Below are 17,340 nucleotides of genomic sequence, written 5' to 3'. Positions count from 1 at the left end.
CCACCACTGCCATCACCACTACCACATCCACACTCTCCGCCCATCTCTCTCGCCCGTCTCCACAGCTGCCGCCCCGCGGCGAGGAACACCATGTTCTCCTCCTCGTTCTCCTTCCAGTCCGACCGCCGCCCCGGCGACCTCGTCACCATCGACGAGCGCCTTGCGCCCTCCGCGGCGCCAGACGTCCCAGCCGACTCTCCCATCCCCTCGACCCCCGCCCCGATCTCCGCGCCAGGCTCGCCCGCGGCGCTGCCCGCGCTATCGCCGCTTGCCACTGGTGCCGCTGCCTTGCCATCGACCCCCTCCGTCCCCCCGCTGCCCATCAACTTCAATGCCAACCGCCGCACGTCTGTGTCCGGCGAGTCGCTCTCGCCCACGGCCGGCTCCGCGCACTGGCGGCCGCGCACGATCCCCAAGTCACCCGAGCAGATCGAGCGGTTGAACCGGATCATCCAGCAGAACTTTCTCTTGCGCGACCTCGACGACGAGGCCCATAACACTGTGCTCGCTGTGCTGGAAGAGGCCCGGGTGCCAGCCGCCGGTGTCACCATCCTCAAACAGGGCGACGAGGGCGAGAAGTTCTACATGATCGAGTCCGGCGCTGTGGACTATTTCATCAACGGTACAAAGGTGTCATCCTCGGGCCCGGATTCGTCCTTTGGCGAGCTCGCGCTCATGTACAACAGCCCGCGTGCCGCGACCGTCATCACCACGCAGCCCTGCGTGTTCTGGATCCTAGACGGCACAACCTTCCGCCGCATCCTCATGCAGCGCACCGCGTCCAAGCGCTCGATGTATGAGCAGTTCCTGCGCGACGTGCCCGTGCTCGCGCCTCTCACCGCCTGGGAGCGCGCAAAGATCGCGGACGCGCTCAAGGCCGTGTCCTTTAATGCTGGCGACGTTATCATCAAGGAGGGCGATGTCGGCGATTTGTTCTATCTGATTGAAGACGGCGAAGCCGAGGTCTTCAAGGACGGCCAAGGCAAGGTCAATCAGTTCTCTAAAGGCGCCTACTTTGGCGAGCTCGCCCTGCTCAACGACCGGCCTCGCGCGGCCACCGTCGTGGCAAAGACCCACGTCAACGCCGTCACGCTCGACAAGGACGGGTTCAACCGGCTCATCGGCGACAAGATTGTGTTGCCGTCTTACTGAGTTTTGTATCCACTTCATTACAACTGTAAAACGATTTATATTATGTACAACCGTCCGCAAGTATCGTATCGCAACAGCGCCAGCCAGTTAGCATACACAAAAAAACACAATCCAACGCCAAATGCATCCCAATGCCGTTTGTTAAAAAGAGTCACATCATGAGACCGGCTGTGACGAGTGTAATGACGCCAACCACCAGCACAACAAACCCGGACTGCGCGCGCTTATCTGGCGGCGAGAACATTGGTGGATCTATCACGATGTTGCACTTTGGCGGCTTCCGCGCCATCATGTCCCCGATCTCGCCTTGCTGTTGTTGTGGTGGTGGTGGCGGTCGTTGCTGGTGCTCATCGTGGGGCTCGGCGGTAGAAGGCACAATCGGCGCAGGCTTGTACCGCCTCCCCGCCTTTTGTCGCCGCATAATCGCGGCCTCGCGCATGTCCGCGCGCCGCGATCTCGGCCCGCGCAGTTCTGTGGGTGACGAAGAGGAGGCATACTCTGCTGCCGTGAACGCGGAGTCAGATAGACCCGTCGCGACAGGCGGCCCTGAGGCGACATCGAGCTCCCGCTGCTGCTCATGGCGCATGTCGCCCAGGATCGATGACACGCTTCGTAGCGCAGCGGAATCCATGCCACTCACCGGCGGTGGCGGCAGCGTCGAGATCTGAGAGACGAGCTGAGGCGAGGTGGCGGCAGAGGAGAGCGGCACGAGTGGGCCCGCAACGAGAAAGAGCACGATGACGGAGGACAGGAACGCACCGGAGACGAGGAGCTGCTGGTGCTGCTGGGAGCACCGCGGCGGCAGTGCGGTTGTCGGCGACGTAGCAGCGACGGCTGCGGAGTCGGCAGACCGAGTGCGCGAGAAGGCGGCCAGCGCGCCGAGCATGGCGATGGCGTGGAATAGACAGAGGATATCGGGTGGTGACCAGAGAAGAGGAAGAGATGAAGATGATATAAAAGGACTGACCGCGAGACGAAAACGAGGCGCCAAGTTTTGGCCAGACGCTGTCCAGCCACGCCCTGCGCCACGCTGTCCCAGCCACCGACGTCATCCCCGCCCCGTTTGGCCTAGCCTCTCCTCGCTTGTGCGCCGCCTGCTGACATACGTGCGCTACAAAGCCCTCATTTTGAGGCCCAGATCTCATCGCCTCGCCCAAAGCCGGCCCGACTGCAGCCCGAACCCGAGTCCATTCACGTGCTATTTTTTGGCCCCCTGAGTGCCCACCCCTCGCATCATCACGGCCAGAACCACGCCCGCCCCGGCTACCCCAACACTCAGCCAGTACGCACTTCTGTACCCCCGGAACAGCACCTCCGCGTCCTGACCCGTGATGTCGTTCCCAATCTGCGAGGTCACCACCGCCGTCGATGCCGCGACACCTACCGATGCCGCCAGCTGGGTCATCACCACGAACACTCCGCCGGCCGTCGACTTGAGCGCCGGCGGTACCACGCTCATGGCGAACTGGCTCGCCACGTTGTACGCGAGGTCGCAGCCTATTGGCACCACAATCAGCGCCGGGAACGTCATCGCCCAGTAGCTCATCCCGTACGGCTGCGTCGCCCACAGCAGCGCGCCGATTAGGAACGCAACCATTGCGATCACCATGATGATCCGCCCAGGCACCACGTGCATAATGTTCGCCGCCACAAAACACGTCAGCATGCCGCTCAGATTCTGCGGTAGCAGGTGTAATACGCTCTCTAGCACCGTGTACTTGCGAATGTTCTGGAACGCTAACGGCACAAAGTACAGCAGTCCGCCCTGGAACACCATCCAACCGCAAAACACCGTCGCCATGCAGACGGCGAACCCGGGACACCGCCAGATGAACATCGGCATCAGCGGTGACTTTGCGTAGTGCTCCCACACGATAAACAGTCCCACGATCGCGACTCCGGCGATCAACACACCAATCACGTATGGCGTGCGCCATCCTTGCGCAGCACCCCCCGACGCGGAGAGCGCAAACACAAACATGGCCAGCCCCACGAACGACAGCCCTGCTCCGATAAAGTCGAGCGACCGCAGTAACTGCATACTCGTCCGCCACGTCCGCCGCTCCGGCACGATCTCCTTCCCCCCGGCAGCGCGCACTAAGCGGTTCGCAACTGCAAACGCGGTCGCGTCGCTAGGAATCACAAAAGCGCCTGCGACTGCCAAGACGCCGTACACGATCGCGAGGAAGAAAAGCAGAGCCTTCCACCCCAGAAACGTCGTGCATATGCCCGACGCAGTCATTCCGAGCACAAAGCCCATCGGCGCGCCGGCCGCGAACATCGCAACTACGCGGTTCTTGCGCCGGCCTTCGGGGTATATTACGCCCAATATCCCCACAGCTGCTGGCGCGGCCGCAGCGCCAGCGAACGCCTGCAGCCCGCGAAGCACGTCGAACACGATATCCGACTTGACGAAGCCCTCGATCAGCGAAAACACCGCGTACCACACGAACGACGTCAGCAGAGCGCGCTTGCGTCCCAGCATATCCGACAGCCGCGCGAATATCAGCATCGTCGCCCCCGCAACGAGCGAATACGAGTTCAGGATCCAGGACAGCTGCGAGCCCTCAATGCCGAAGTACTCCCCCACGTGCGGCAGCACGATCAGCAGCGAACCTTGGTTTGCCGAGTTCATCGCTGGCGCCAGCGCGAGCACCGCGATGCACACGACTTCTTGGAATGTAGAATGGAACACCGCTGGACGCGCTTCGGGGTCAACATCGACGTCGTCGCTGCCGCGTTCGGTCGTTGTGGTATCCTCCACCTTCTCCTCGTCCGTCATCGTCGTTACCGTCGCCCTCTCTGTCGCTGCTGTGCACTCCTGCTGCCGTTCCAGGTCCACTTCAACCATAAGTACGTATACTCCCGCAAACCTGCCCTCGCTGGCGTATTTATCGCGTCCGTAGCGCGTTTCCGGAGCATGGCCATCGCGACGGCGGGCTAAGTTCTTACCCCGCGGCTGCCCGGATATAATGGCTCAGTCCTAGGCCCAATCCGCATTGGCGGGGCGCCTCCGCCCAATTGTTCCTATTGTTTACCCCACATCTAAAACTCTATTTCCCATGGCGTGCGCCAGCAGTGCTCTGGGATGACTGTTTAACCGCCACAACCTCCACCTGCATCACCTCCACACTGCATTTTCAATGTCCATGTTCGTTCCCTCGTGGATTACAAATTACACACCCCTCAGCTCCAACTGGCAGAAATCGAAAGAAAATCAAAATCATTCACAAAAGAGCGCATCACAAAAACTCCGTCCGTTCCGTTTGATATTTGTCGTCCGTCCAACCTCTTCTTAAACGCCCTTACTATACGTAACTCTCCCCGTCGATGCCCTACTTCGCTCCGTTCCCATGCTGATGATGTAAACGCGGAGACCCGATGCTCAGTTTGCGCTGGAACCTGCTGTTCGCTTGATCCAGCAAACTGGCCGCCGATGCCGAAGTACTCGATAACATGCTGGAGGTCTGTGGTGCGGATGCCATTGCGCCAGGCAGCAGCGTTGAGCTAGCTGGTGGCATTACGCTGATAGGTAGCGATGACGATGATGATGTCGATGACGGCGTTATCGGGTCATACATGCTGGCCCCGTTGCCGCCTTCAGCTTTCCCCCGGCCTGCGCCACGCCGGCCCAGGTACTCCGCGGCGAAGGGAGGAAGTCGGATCTCCGGCGGGACCTCTCTTGGAATGGTCATGCCATTCTGTAATAGCACCTCCATCACAGGGAACGTACGTGTGTCCCTAGGCGCAAACACCAGCGCCGCCATGAAGATCGAATACGCTCGGTCTCCGTTGCTCGTCGGCGGCAGCGACGGCAGGGCAACCGACGATGTCGAAGACAGCGACGTTGACGAGGACGACGAAGACAATGACGATATCGGCGTCGACCCTGCGCCGCTGTTGCCATTGGGATTGGCGCCGCATGCGAGCGCACGCAATACCTCCACAATATCCTGCTTCTTCACAGCATTCCGCAACGCCGCATCCGCCTGCGCTACCGGCGATACAAACTCGCGCCCAACGTATTTTCGCGTGATATAGTCCAGTCTCGCCTGTCGTACGATCGGCGTGCTTCCTGTAGACCCGACTCCATTCGCAGGAGACTGACTCAGCACATTCTGATGCTGTTGTAGCTGCGTTTGCTGCTGCTGCACGTGAATCATGCGCTTCATCGTCGTCTTTGCAGTTTCTGCTGCTGGCTGCGCTTCCCAAACAGAGTTTGCGTTCTTGTTTCCTATTGCCAGCAGTGCGTCGACCAAATCCGGTGTGAACGAAGTCGTGTCCAACGTCAGACTGCGTATCTTGGAGATATGCGTTCCCAATGACCGGTGCAAACCGCTGCACTCGATACACAGAATCACCATTAAGTTGATAGACACCCATTCTACCTTTGCCTGCCCGCCGCAATCTGCGCAAATGCTATTAGCCGCATCTGCTTCGCGCAGTCTCCGCATCAATGACTCCGTAGGCTCGCGCACCGTCGAAGACTGGCTCGCAGTGCTATCAGCGGACACCGTCCACTTCAACATGCCTCCATCCATCGTATCCTCATCAGAGCTCGGTCCTTCGTTCGGTCGCATGCCCGGCTTCAGCACCTTCGGTGACGCGCCGAGTCGATTTGCTGAGCCGAGCGATGATTGTAATTTGGAAACCTTGAGATCCCCGCCTAGCGGCGTCGTACCTGCAGTGCTTGGGTCCACCGTATACGGAGTCGTTGGCGAATTCGTTCCTTCAATGGTGCTCGATATCGCATTGGTGATGACATTGATCCATGACATCATATCGTCCTCCGACGTCGCTTGATACATTCTCCTGTAGTGCGGTGTGATAACTTCGAAACAGAATCGTCTCTCTGCCGATCTCGCTTCACGCACGGTAGCCATCTTCAGGTCCACGGGCTCATTATGAAGTTCAAGCGATTGCTTCCAGTTCGTGTACTCGTACAACTGCCCGCCGGCCAACACAACCCAGAATTTGTGCCACCCGAGCTTATTCAGATTGCGAGGATCATTGTGGCCCTCCGGTCGCGACATGGCCCATAGCAAGCCCTCTTTCCGCCGTCCCGTATCCATTGATAGTGCACCCTCGTTGACATCTTTCAGCGGCAAACTTGGCAGAGGCACGTCCTTCGTTCCGTTATACATTGTAGTTCGTAGCGGAGGAAGCTGAAATTTGCCCATGTGTCCTCTGATACCCTCAGATAGTTGTCTCCTGTGATGTCCCCCGTTGTCAGAGGATCCCAAAATGCTCGACGAAGCACCCGGCTCCGGCATGGCTGACCGCTCCAACGCGCGTCTCCGTTCCTCTCTATCCTGTCGCCGCCTAATCCACGCTTCGCGATTCTCCTTCATTGTCGAAATCATCTCATCTACCTGCTTCTTATTCAGCTGTATCCTCGTGCATGTGAAGTCGAACCGGTTCATTATCGATGAGGCATACGCGCTCAGCTGAAACGCCATTTCCTGCTCCTTCCGGCCACCATGTAAATCCTGCATGTACGAGTAATAATCAAATCGCTTCAACTCAAAGTTTTTGCGCTTATCCTGGTATTTTACGTCACTCTCTGATTTTTTCTTTCCTTTGACTTCTTGCTTCATCGATAGGTATCTGCTCAGCCACGCGTAGTATTCCCGGGAGTCTTCGTCGAAATCACGTTTCTTCGAATCTGCGGTTTTAATTTCAACGTCGTAAAGTCTCCTCAGAGGCTCAATGATAAACTTTTGCAGATCCATGCAAGAATTCCGCTCGAAGAGCAAAAATTCGCGTCCCACAAGTGCAAAGTAGTCGTCAACAACCGGTCGAATGGATGGCAACACCTTCGCCGTATCCCGTAGATTTGTCAAAAATACAGCAAGGTTGTCACCATACTCCTGTTGAGCCTCGTATACCCGCGCCGCGCTCTTTAAAGTCTTCTTGATCGTGGCCTTCAATCCCGATGTCTTCTTCTCTAAAGAAGAGATCGTCGCACGGAACAATGGTCCGTCCTCGGGCTGCGATTGATCGTCGATGACTGGTCGAGCCACGAGGCTACTTGATGATGACGACGGAATTACCGCTGAGCTGCTTCGACCTATGAGTTTTGGTGTGGTGGCTTGATCGCTAAGTAGACTCGCGCTGGTGACCAACAAGCTTGGTGGCACAGCTTCATTGCCCGGCGATTCGTCACCGAAATTCGCAAACCGTTCCGCAGTAGTGAGTTCGGGTGTTATTGTTACAGGCCTGAGTAACTTAGGTGCGTCGCTAACCCAGAACGAAAATCGCATCAGCATTGTTAGCTTATGATCCCTCTTGCTGTACTCGGCGAACTGCACAATATAAGTTAGTAACAAATTTGCAACATAAAATAATCAGTAAAGCGTACACAGCATGCGTTTCTCCAGCCGTTGAACTTTGGATGCGCATCACATGGCGGATGCCACATCCACGTCCACTCCATTTCGACTGGCTTTGCTTCCGGTGTCACCACATCGCCGATGAATATAACATTATCTCGGTTTTGAATCTGCTAGTCCATGAGTATGCGATTCTAGCGGTCATTATACCTGGAATACTCACGTTGGGATCAGACTGTAACTCCTTTGTGAGCGTAGAATCGAGCGCGGTCTTGCTGGTCGAGCTCATAAACGTCAGGCCATTCAAAGCAAAATTCGTCGCGGTCTCTGCATTCAGCACGGCTTTGAACGTGAACACCAGGCCGTTCTCGCTTGGAAGCTTGAGTAATATCGGCGTGATGCTCTGTGGCTCGATGTCTTGGACGAACTCGACCATCGGCGACTCCTCTTCGCGGACAACCACGAGACTACATTTGTCGGCCGACGAAGCGATGTGTAGCAATGTTTGTCCGTATCTAGTCGAGATATGAACTGACGATACGCTGACTATATGAACAGACTTGTAGTTAGAATACATCGGCACCAGCAACACAAAGATACCACTGACATCTTGATCGATCACCCATGTACACGCTCCCCACGTCCTCGGGCTTACTAGTTATAGCGCCCATCGTAAGTATGAATCTCCTCTCCGCGTCGTAAACTCATGGACAGTGTGCACAGATTGGTAAGGGTCTGGCAGGGCCCCTGATCTGCAGGTTCGGGGTCCGCGATGAGGATGAGCACCGAGCAACGGACTTCGTTCACACAACCACTGATCCCGCGCACGGACAGCAACTTCAAGGTCGAGCTAGTGACGATAAATGGCCGAGTTTGTTATATGCTAGATTCAAACACGGGCTTACAGGTGCGTCGAAAGTGATCACGGGAGAGGCCGACAGCTGATGAGCTCGCGAGCAACACAAACGTAACTTCGCCTGGACTTTCTGAAATCGCCGCAAGTACGAACTAGACATGTATATCAACAATGATTTCATCGCCACCACAGACACAGGAAATTGCGCACGGATATTAAAGCTTCTTAAGATTCACTCTTCAGTTATAACGTGTTTATTATGTCTGTTGGTTCGCATGCAACCGACAGATCACATGTACTACGGTCGCTGGCTCCAGTTTATCACCATCACATCAAACTACATCCTCAGCTTGAATCGTCCTTCAACATGAATCTGCTCGATCTACAAGCTGAATGAGAAAGAACAAATATGGGGGTCAGGTCAGGAGCCAGGTATGCAGCCTACCGCCACTACGTCTAATCACAAGAAATGTACACGTAACTGCTCAAGCCACATCCTGACTTTACTTTTCTAGATACTGCAGTCAACACAGCACTACACACAGCCACTCATGGCGTAGATTTTAAGCATGTGCATATAAATATAATGTAGCAAACATTTGCACTATATATCGCTAGTCAACAGCGCCAAAAATAACGTGTCATGAACAGCAACGTCGCAAAATATGCATAAGCGCAAGCAACTCGTAGAAACTCTCTGGGTAACGTTTCTGAAATCTCATCGCGAAAAAGATATGGTCAGAATCCAAGCAGAAGGGTTATAAGTTCTAAGAAAGAACAAAATAGTAGTACAATGACGCAGTGGTCTAGTGATGCATCAAAGTCAGAAAAATCGCGTCGAAACAAATCAAATGGGCAAAATACACTGCGCGAAATAATATACAGAGTGTCGCGTAAAATATCCAAAATTGAAATTATGACAGCTTTTGTAGTTGTCCTCCTCCTTGAATTTGGGCCAGAGTCTTTTCGACAATCTGTAGTAAACTAGGGGTAGGGCCACTTTCAGGCTTCTGGGTAGATCCCGCTGTAGCTGTCAGCTGCGATAATACGCTGAAACTGGAGACCACTTCTACCTTGTCAGCGTCGCCAGCAGAAGAAGATTCAGTCGCAGCTAGCTTCTCCTCCTGTCCGGTATCTAATTGTTGCTTCTTGAGTGGGCCATCGCTGTAAAGGTCCCCTTCATGATCACGTTCTCTCTTCAAAACCCGAGATGTAGAAGGAGAGTCATCAGTCTTGGATCTAACCTGATCCCTTCCTCGTCCCGGTGTCGCACCGGACATAACCTTGCTAGCGGGCTCTAGCGGAACGTTATCGAGCGGATCTTCCGGATTCGCGCGGAGCTTGGGAGGTATCCGACGAGTTGTAGACTTCTTGGTCACAATATCTCGAATCGGATCACGGAAGTGACGTTCTCCAGAGGGGTATGCGCGAGGTACACTATTCCGCTGTGCCTCAGTATCCAAAAAAGTAGCCCCCAATGGCGGATTGATCTGCTGCGGAGGACGTAATGCTGCAATTTTGTTAGCCACATATCACGACTTGAATCTAACCGCCAATCAACTTACGGTATATAGGCAAACTTCTATCGCCTGTTGGATCTTCCTGTTTGGCCTTCAAAGTCGGACCAGGAATTGCATAAGTCAGAGGAGCATACGCCCTGGGAGCTTCGCCAGATGCAGGCATAACAGTCCCAGCTTGCATCTGTGGTTGCGATGGCACCTGGGGCGTCGGGTTTGACGGATATGCCGACGAAGGAAATGACTTAGAAGTCCTTCGCCCATCGTAAGACTGGGGTCTGTCATTACTGCGATAGGAACTGCCAGGCTCCAGGTAGCCGTGCGACTGAGGATATCTTCCTCTCCGATCAGGAGAAACAGAGCGCTGACGAGACCCACGTGATCTGTCGTAGCGCGAATATCGGTTATCGGGACCAGGACGATACTGCGACGCAGTATATTGGCCTTGCATAGATCGTCGATCATCAGGCTTCATATACCCATTCACAGGACGTGACAACGAATAAGGCTGAGGCTGAGGATGAGGCTGAGGATGAGGCTGAGGATGAGGCTGAGGCCGGGCTTGTGGTTGCGAGATTGGAGGAGCTGGTGCTTGGTATGTCTGCGCCGGTGGGGGGTAATATCCGCGAGGGTTCTGATCTGGCGGCGGATGAGAAACGGGAGCCTGGATCGGAGGAGCCGGCCACGGCTCGCCCGGTCGATAAGGCGGATATGCTTCACGCGAACGTGCGTAGGGATCCGGCGGTGGCTGGCCGCTGGCATAGGGATATCCTGCAGCCGGCACTGGCGCGGCAGCAGACGGCGCAGCTGGGTATTGTGATGGCGGCAAATACTGCTGTGGAGGAGGCTGAGCATAGAGATCGGGGCGGTTGTAATAAGGCGCAGGTGCAGATCCAGATGAAGGTGGCGGTGGTCTCTCTTCATACGGGCGATGGACATCATACGGCGCAGGTGCGGGTCTCGCTGGATCGGAGTACTGCTCGCGCGGCGGTCCGTACGAAGTAGCATACGGATCGCGACTATCGTATGGCCGTCGTCCATAGTCCACAGAAGCAGTCGGAGGAATTTGAGGAGGAGGATATCCCGAGGCAGGTGGTAGCGGCGGCCAGTGTGACACCATTGGCTGTTGTTGCTGTGGTTGTTGTGCTGGCTGGGGAGGTGCTTGTTGCGGATGCCCAGACAACGGCGTTGCCGGTGGTGGGGGGTAGTAAGAACTCATAGCTTTCTTATGCCAGCGCGTGTCAGATGTTCGGCGACAAAAGTGATATCGAAAGAAAACTCAGAAGAGATGGCAAAGGGAATATCCAAAGCAGCTCTGAAGAACAGAGGAATGCGTTGTTGTGGGTGACAGTGCGATGGACGCGGGCCAGACACACAGCACATGACCGGCAATCGAAGGGGCTTGTGCGTATTCGTGGGGCTCAAGACTCGAGCATTTCACCAAGCGAAGCTGGTTTGGAAGGTTTGAGATGTATTAGATTTGAGAAGAGATCTATATAAATTCACTGTACTAATTGCCATGTCATTAGAATCGCGGGGGGAACCGTTCGCGTATAGTCTTCCCGTAGTACATGAACGAGATTGCCATGGTTGAGCAGATTGTCAACGCCAAGAATCCCAGCAAAGTCGAGCCCCATCCGTGTCCAAGTCTGTCATAAAGCGGCGTTGTAACTAGCGGGAAGAATGCCGCCGCCGTCATGCGGAAGCAGTTGCCAGCAGCTGTGGCACTTGCCGCGAGGCCGTATGGCCCATAAACTTCGATCAAGTACGTCTGGATGGGAAGCATACTCGCAACCATGCCGAGGCCGAGCGGGTACATGGACGCAACAACGGCGAACCACATGACTTTCTTCTGGACGACCCAGCCGTACCAGAACATGGCGACGGGGATGAGAATGCATGAGAGGAGGAGCGGGCGAAGTCGGAACTCGGGCTGTCGCACGCCGCCGTTCTTCTCAGTAAGGTACCGCACTAGTTTGTCGTTCGTCCGTCCGACTGCAAGAATACCGGTTAATTGACCAGCACCCATGCCGAGGTAGCACAGACCGATGATGCCGATGTTGAAATGGTAGATTTCACGGTAGACGGTCGGTATCGTAGTCATGAAGATGTAGAGGAAGGAAAACGCGACAGCCATGTACAGACCAAGACAAGTTACTGTCGGTACAGTACACAACAAAATGATCGGGCGCGACATACCGTGCCAGAAGACTTGTCTCTTGGTACGCTTGTTCGCAGCCTGAATTTGCGAAATCAGCTCAGGTCGATTGAGTTCCTTTCTGAGTTTTGCAGTCTTTACGAGAAGAAGTCGACCATGATGAGTTTCTTCGCCAAAAATGAAAAACAGCGAGGAGATACAGACACCTAAGATCAACAGGAACCGGAAACACCAACGCCATCCAGCGTTCTCGGCCATAAATCCTCCGATAATGGGGCCAAGGTTCGGACCTAGTAACGGACCTAAGGCAAATGCAGATGACACAGCTAAAGATAAGTCAGATATAGATACTGCTCACATAAGCAGAATCAGCACTTACTACCCATGCGCTCGCGAGGGAAGGTATCTTGGATGACACCGCCGCCGACAACCATTGCAGCGGAGCCCAGGAAGCCGCCAAGAAAACGAAATGCCAAAAATGATGGGGTATTTTGGGACAACGAGCATGCAAGGTTGAACATCGCATAGATGAATGTGGAGCTGCAGATGACGTACTTGCGCCCGTAGAGCTCGCTGAGCGGGGCGTGTAGCATCATGGGGCCGTAGCCAAAACCTAGAACGAATATGGATATCATGAGAGTGAGTATAATTTTCCGCGTCTCGTGGAACTCCGCAGCGAGATAAGACTCGCCAGGCGCAAAGAGTGTGGAGGTCAATGGCGGCAGGAAGCAGGACGCGATGATAAAGACCATGTTTCTCCACTTTCGGCTCGTTTTCCAGTTCATCGGACACTCAGGATCGTCCATGCTCTCCCACCCAACGAGCCCTTTGTCAAGGTCCATCATCGGCCGTGGTGGACCCCGAGAGGCTCCATCATTCGGGCCACCTGGACCCCCCCCGGTACGGCCATTGGGCGGACCACCAGGAACTCCGCCGAGCGTTGCCTGTTCGGGTTTTTGTGCCTCGACGTCTTTCTCGTCAATGCGTTCAGTGGAGGAGGATGGCGACCGTTGCGGAGACGAGTTGGTGGTGTTTTTGGCGACATCGTTGTAGTCGGTGGCTACTCGCTCGAGCTCCTTCTTCTCAGGGTCTTGGCCACCGGAGAGCGTCGCAGCGATGTCGGCCATGCTAGAGACTGCCGAGGGCAGCATTGGAGGCGTGGCGGGGGCAGTTCGAGATGCCTGTGTGCAGGAGGAGGTGGCCGTGGCGATCGCGTGCAAGTTAAGCAGGACTCGTGGATGACGGCTACCCCAGGCGGCGGACGCTCTATGTCCGACAGGCATCTCAAACGTGGAGCCGGAGTTAAGCCACGCCAAGGGACGCACACGACATGTACGATACCCGCGCTAACGCCGACTTTTGAACTCACATAGCCCCGTTAAAACAGGCCAAGCTTCTCTAATTCCAGTTCTAGTAAAAAAAAAAAAAATTCAAAAGAAGAGCACCTACGATTCCAGCGTGGTCTCCCACCGCAGTACTAAGTAGGCCCAAAGGAGCTTAACGTGTGTTGATCGGACGGGAAACAGTGCTTTCTCCTTGGTATGGCCCTTCCTGACTTTTCGTTGTTGCGTCTTCATCATATTGGCTTACTTTGCTGTTCAAAATGGTAAATATATTTCAAGTTGGCAATTAAGTTTGTGTGTTTTGGGAAGTTTTTAGGACATTTGGAGAGGATCTCAGTCAGCCCAACGTGCACCCCCTTCTTAAAAGTCTGCGATTCCCATGGCGCACGACCATGCATTACTATGTCAAAGCTAGCTGCATGGTCTCTTGTCAGGTTGATATTTGATTTAATGGATTGACCCGGATTTTAGTGCTGTTAGATGCGAGGTCACGAGATTACGGCGGAGCGCCAGATTCTGCTCCTAACCCACCTGTGATCACTTCAGGATTGCGAGTCTCGCCCACACCCTCGATCGGTCGCGGGTAATCTCGAACGATCCCAGCTCCCCGTACCATTGAAGTCTGCGCTGCCGGGCCTGTGTCATTTTGGTTTGTGAGAGCTTTTGATGATTATGACCAACTCGCCAACTGCTTCTGCTTTGTTGACTATCATATGTTGGAGTAAATGACTGGCTACCATTCTAGAGATCCAACACGTACGGTGCGCTTAGTCGCATGCGCACTGGTTGGACATATGCATCTGACGTGCGCCTTACGATATATTGTTACTACGCGGTGCTGCAAATCTGTCGTTGAAATATGGCAAATCAAGGTATTTACAACTACGACTGTAATCACGCCACGTCCATTCTGGTCTATGACCAGATTATGACCATCTATAAGATCTGAAATTCACTCAGCGTATTCTGAGAACGAGGAATAGATGAAATCCAAGATGCGATGCCGCCAGAGATGTGATAAGATGGTTCGCGCTTGGTCAAGAAGTGGTCAGTCCGAATCATTCTGTTGAGCTAGTTAGTCTGGGTTATGGCGCCGCTGCAATGTTCTGTGCGCCGTCCTCTTCGGTGTTGCTGCCCCGGCTAGTTCGCGCGATGCATTTTGTGTCCTAAAGTACTGCAGATAGCTGCATCGCGCAGATGCTGGGCAGCCGCGTGATTATTGCCAGCCAGAGCGATTGATTCTCCTGACCATGAGCGTGAGCATGTTGGAACAGCAGACTCGAGCGGGTAACCATGCAAGATGACATCACTTAGACTCACAGGCCTAAATGAAGTTGGTGGTGTGCTAATGCCGAGGAAATTCATTAACCTTGAGAAGATGTGCAGATGTGTGGGCGAGAGCGTGATCTACGACCGGTGGATGGCTGAGATCAGGCTAACGTTTGCTGCAATCTATTGGCACGAGATCAGCATGTGGGCGCGCCGGTGGAAACGACAAATACAGAGCAAACTGAACGGTTAGACAAGAATGAACACTTCACGTGAACACGCGTCAGGACGTGTCGCCGGCGAGTAGCACAGCATCTTCAACCCATAGAAATTTAGACGCTGTATAGCTGACTTGTCACTTAATTCATCAACGTGACGTGCTCCATTTAACTATACAACAGATGGCTGCTTGGTTAAAGAAGGTACAGAAGCTGCTCATTGCGATATCTGACCTTCGAAACCTCTCGCACAACTTCATCAACGCGCGCAAAATGATTTTAATGTATCTGATACCTGTCAGCATATCGAGCGTTTGAAGACTATTGATGAAAGCTATGCAGAAGCTGGCTCACATGTCCGCTACCTCCAGCCAGTCGTGGGTTTTGGTGCAGTCACATGTGATCTATTCATCGTGGCTCAGGTGACGATGGCGGGGCTCTGACCCCGGACTCGGCGCGTGCCCCTCACTTCCTCTATATCAACCCACAGCATCTCTGCGAAGTAGCTTGCGACAAGCGCACGTTCAGATCTGCCAGGACTGTGTTCTGGTTCATCAATCATGCTTTCCAGTCGTCGCGCCGTAGTACGGCTCACCCGGCGCACGGCCAGCGAGGGCATCGCGCTAGTTCCCCGGATTTCCACTCATCGACCCGCTCAGCCATCACGGAGGCATGGCTACTCAACAACATGCACTACCGAACATCGCCGCCCAATCAACCCTGCTGCCATCGTCGATGCGGTAACTGCAGCCTCGCCGAAAGATATCCGCTACGACAACGTTTTCCTCCGCGATGCATGCTCGTGCAATCTATGTGTTAACCCGTCCTCCAAGCAAAAGTCCTTTTCCACCGCCCAGCTGCCGGCAGATGTGCATCCCAAAATGACTTCCTTGCTTGACAACGGCGACGTAATGATAAAATGGACGGCCAGCGGCTACCCTGATCACGTCAGTACGTACACCCCGCAGCAGCTACAACGACTAGGTGATCCGCTTGCTCGATATAACGCGCGCTGGAACTTTGCGAAGCCGCAGCTGCTTTGGAACGCCGAAGCGCTCGAAGGAAATCTGGTATCGCGGTCTTATGACAAGTATTTATCTGACGACGACGCATTCAAGGACGTCGTGATGGGGCTATACAGTGTTGGCATCGCGTTTGTGACTGATGCGCCCGCCGCTGAGCGCGACACCGACGGCCAAATTGTCGTCGAGAAGTTAGCCAAGAAAATTGGCTATATCAAAGAAACATTTTACGGCACGTCATGGGACGTGATTGCATTACCTGACGCGAAAAACATAGCGTGAGTGCCGGTATAGCTGCTGCTCTGGCGTCATGCTAACCAAGCTTCAGATACACATCCGTCAACTTACCGCTACACATGGATCTCCTCTACTACGAATCCCCTCCCGGAATCCAACTTTTGCATTGCGTCTCCAACACCGCCGATGGCGGTGAATCTGTCTACGCAGACTCCTTCCGTGCCGCAAAGATCATCCACGATCGTGACCCGGCAGCATTTAAAGCACTGTGCACATTCCCTATCACCTTCCACTACGATAATGACGGGCACCACTACATGCACTCGCGGCCGGTAATCGAACTCGATCCGTTCTACAGGCAATATCACCCATCAATGCCGGAGTACAAAATCAGATGCGTAAACTACTCGCCGCCATTCCAGGCGCCGTTCGATCACCATGTCACGCAGTCTGAGATTGAGCCGAGCACTCTGACGGAGCACGGCGAATTTCGCGAGTTTTTACGCGCGTACAAGATGTTTGAGGAGATACTGTATACGAGAGCGGAGCAGTTCGAGGACAAGTTCATGCCGGGCGTGATTGCGCTGTTTATGAACCGCAGGGTCTTGCACAGCAGGCGCGAATTTAAGCTTGGCAGTAGCGACACGGCGCAGGAATACGGACGCTGGTTGAAGGGAACATATTTGGACATCGACAGCTTTTACTCGAAGTTGAGAGTGCTGTCTGGTTTGTAGTTTGGACGGCATAGCTAGCATATTTCTTTAAATTCAAACCTGGAACTCCGTAACCACCGATAAATAACTATGATTACATGCTTTGTATGCTATTCCGCAGCTGCTCAAGCCTCTTCAGCACGTCCTGCGCAGCCTCGATGTTCTTTCGCTCATTCAACACCCCAACCCACTCCGCGCGCGCCTGCATTCCGCCACCGATTGGCATAGTCTCCTGTTTGTCTTCCTCGGCCTGGTCAATCATCTCCGTATCGCCATCCGTCGAGATCGTAGCTTCAGCGCCGTCGTCGCGCGCGAGGGCGTTCTTGTTCGCGTTGCTGAGCGCGCGAACTTCTAAGCGCAAAGCGCGGGTGACGGCTTCAAGTCGGGTGAAGAGCGCGGCGGTTTCTTCTTGGAACATGGCGCGCACGTCGGCGGCGGTGGAGGACGGGTTGACAGAGTTCATCGCCGCTAGAGATTTGCCGGCATGCGAGAGGATTGCGACGATATCCTGTGAGTGGGGTCA

The 17,340-nt window shown here is 54.5% G+C and overlaps 8 protein-coding genes across 8 annotated transcripts; 2 read left to right on the top strand and 6 right to left on the bottom strand.

Annotated features, from left to right (window-relative positions):
- Positions 1 to 4: 4 nt before the first annotated feature.
- V1518DRAFT_421288 (cyclic nucleotide-binding-like protein) lies at positions 5 to 1,277 on the top strand. The gene has a single exon (XM_066905188.1). The coding sequence runs from the start codon at positions 91 to 93 to the stop codon at positions 1,150 to 1,152; it is 1,062 nt and encodes a 353-aa protein (XP_066757947.1). The 5' UTR covers positions 5 to 90; the 3' UTR covers positions 1,153 to 1,277.
- V1518DRAFT_421287 (uncharacterized protein) lies at positions 1,162 to 2,105 on the bottom strand. The gene has a single exon (XM_066905187.1). It carries the CDS (start codon positions 2,036 to 2,038, stop codon positions 1,304 to 1,306), a length of 735 nt encoding a protein of 244 aa, XP_066757946.1. The 5' UTR covers positions 2,039 to 2,105; the 3' UTR covers positions 1,162 to 1,303.
- A 183-nt stretch (positions 2,106 to 2,288) lies between these two features.
- V1518DRAFT_421284 (major facilitator superfamily domain-containing protein) lies at positions 2,289 to 4,381 on the bottom strand. Its single transcript, XM_066905186.1, has one exon. The coding sequence runs from the start codon at positions 4,001 to 4,003 to the stop codon at positions 2,351 to 2,353; it is 1,653 nt and encodes a 550-aa protein (XP_066757945.1). The 5' UTR covers positions 4,004 to 4,381; the 3' UTR covers positions 2,289 to 2,350.
- Positions 4,151 to 8,596, bottom strand: V1518DRAFT_421282 (uncharacterized protein). The gene is made up of 5 exons (XM_066905185.1): positions 8,551 to 8,596; positions 8,092 to 8,492; positions 7,708 to 8,030; positions 7,514 to 7,654; positions 4,151 to 7,457 (listed from the first exon to the last, which is right to left on the bottom strand). The coding sequence occupies exons 2-5, from the start codon at positions 8,153 to 8,155 to the stop codon at positions 4,488 to 4,490; spliced, it is 3,498 nt and encodes a 1,165-aa protein (XP_066757944.1). The 5' UTR covers positions 8,156 to 8,492; positions 8,551 to 8,596; the 3' UTR covers positions 4,151 to 4,487.
- A 357-nt stretch (positions 8,597 to 8,953) lies between these two features.
- Positions 8,954 to 11,261, bottom strand: V1518DRAFT_90831 (uncharacterized protein). Its single transcript, XM_066906711.1, has 4 exons — positions 9,906 to 11,261; positions 9,414 to 9,850; positions 9,205 to 9,350; positions 8,954 to 9,146 (listed from the first exon to the last, which is right to left on the bottom strand). Exons 1-3 carry the CDS (start codon positions 11,074 to 11,076, stop codon positions 9,255 to 9,257), a joined length of 1,704 nt encoding a protein of 567 aa, XP_066757943.1. The 5' UTR covers positions 11,077 to 11,261; the 3' UTR covers positions 8,954 to 9,146; positions 9,205 to 9,254.
- Positions 11,262 to 11,312: 51 nt separating this feature from the next.
- On the bottom strand, positions 11,313 to 13,496 carry V1518DRAFT_386905 (major facilitator superfamily domain-containing protein). The gene is made up of 2 exons (XM_066901707.1): positions 12,395 to 13,496; positions 11,313 to 12,341 (listed from the first exon to the last, which is right to left on the bottom strand). Exons 1-2 carry the CDS (start codon positions 13,296 to 13,298, stop codon positions 11,383 to 11,385), a joined length of 1,863 nt encoding a protein of 620 aa, XP_066757942.1. The 5' UTR covers positions 13,299 to 13,496; the 3' UTR covers positions 11,313 to 11,382.
- A 1,568-nt stretch (positions 13,497 to 15,064) lies between these two features.
- On the top strand, positions 15,065 to 17,102 carry V1518DRAFT_90654 (uncharacterized protein). Its single transcript, XM_066906710.1, has 2 exons — positions 15,065 to 16,145; positions 16,196 to 17,102. Exons 1-2 carry the CDS (start codon positions 15,406 to 15,408, stop codon positions 16,836 to 16,838), a joined length of 1,383 nt encoding a protein of 460 aa, XP_066757941.1. The 5' UTR covers positions 15,065 to 15,405; the 3' UTR covers positions 16,839 to 17,102.
- On the bottom strand, positions 16,912 to 17,325 carry V1518DRAFT_376591 (uncharacterized protein; the record flags this gene model as incomplete). The annotated part of the gene is made up of 2 exons (XM_066901549.1): positions 16,912 to 17,067; positions 17,167 to 17,325. Coding segments are annotated over 2 exons (315 nt in total), but the record flags the coding sequence as incomplete, so codon positions are not given.
- Positions 17,326 to 17,340: the final 15 nt, after the last annotated feature.

The sequence above is a fragment of the Limtongia smithiae genome (assembly GCF_038497785.1).
Source record: "Limtongia smithiae strain NRRL Y-17922 unplaced genomic scaffold V1518scaffold_11, whole genome shotgun sequence".
NCBI classification, from domain to species: Eukaryota; Fungi; Ascomycota; class Lipomycetes; order Lipomycetales; family Lipomycetaceae; genus Limtongia; species Limtongia smithiae.
This window is presented reverse-complemented; position numbering and strand designations above follow the sequence as displayed.

What these genes read in the sequence shown, in the direction of transcription:
- V1518DRAFT_421288 (XM_066905188.1), top strand. Translation starts at nt 91, where the DNA reads ATGTTCTCCTCCTCGTTCTCCTTCCAGTCCGACCGCCGCCCCGGCGAC.
- V1518DRAFT_421287 (XM_066905187.1), bottom strand. Translation starts at nt 2,038, where the DNA reads ATGCTCGGCGCGCTGGCCGCCTTCTCGCGCACTCGGTCTGCCGACTCC.
- V1518DRAFT_421284 (XM_066905186.1), bottom strand. Translation starts at nt 4,003, where the DNA reads ATGGTTGAAGTGGACCTGGAACGGCAGCAGGAGTGCACAGCAGCGACA.
- V1518DRAFT_421282 (XM_066905185.1), bottom strand. Translation starts at nt 8,155, where the DNA reads ATGGGCGCTATAACTAGTAAGCCCGAGGACGTGGGGAGCGTGTACATG. An exon ending in CATGGGTGATCGATCAAGAT is followed by an intron (nt 8,031 to 8,091) that starts GTCAGTGGTATC and finishes CTGTTCATATAG; the next exon opens with TCAGCGTATCGTCAGTTCAT. An exon ending in AGTTACAGTCTGATCCCAAC is followed by an intron (nt 7,655 to 7,707) that starts GTGAGTATTCCA and finishes ATGGACTAGCAG; the next exon opens with ATTCAAAACCGAGATAATGT.
- V1518DRAFT_90831 (XM_066906711.1), bottom strand. Translation starts at nt 11,076, where the DNA reads ATGAGTTCTTACTACCCCCCACCACCGGCAACGCCGTTGTCTGGGCAT. An exon ending in TAGAAGTTTGCCTATATACC is followed by an intron (nt 9,851 to 9,905) that starts GTAAGTTGATTG and finishes ACAAAATTGCAG; the next exon opens with CATTACGTCCTCCGCAGCAG. An exon ending in CTGCTGGCGACGCTGACAAG is followed by an intron (nt 9,351 to 9,413) that starts GTAGAAGTGGTC and finishes GGATCTACCCAG; the next exon opens with AAGCCTGAAAGTGGCCCTAC.
- V1518DRAFT_386905 (XM_066901707.1), bottom strand. Translation starts at nt 13,298, where the DNA reads ATGCCTGTCGGACATAGAGCGTCCGCCGCCTGGGGTAGCCGTCATCCA. An exon ending in CCCTCGCGAGCGCATGGGTA is followed by an intron (nt 12,342 to 12,394) that starts GTAAGTGCTGAT and finishes ACTTATCTTTAG; the next exon opens with CTGTGTCATCTGCATTTGCC.
- V1518DRAFT_90654 (XM_066906710.1), top strand. Translation starts at nt 15,406, where the DNA reads ATGCTTTCCAGTCGTCGCGCCGTAGTACGGCTCACCCGGCGCACGGCC. An exon ending in CCTGACGCGAAAAACATAGC is followed by an intron (nt 16,146 to 16,195) that starts GTGAGTGCCGGT and finishes ACCAAGCTTCAG; the next exon opens with ATACACATCCGTCAACTTAC.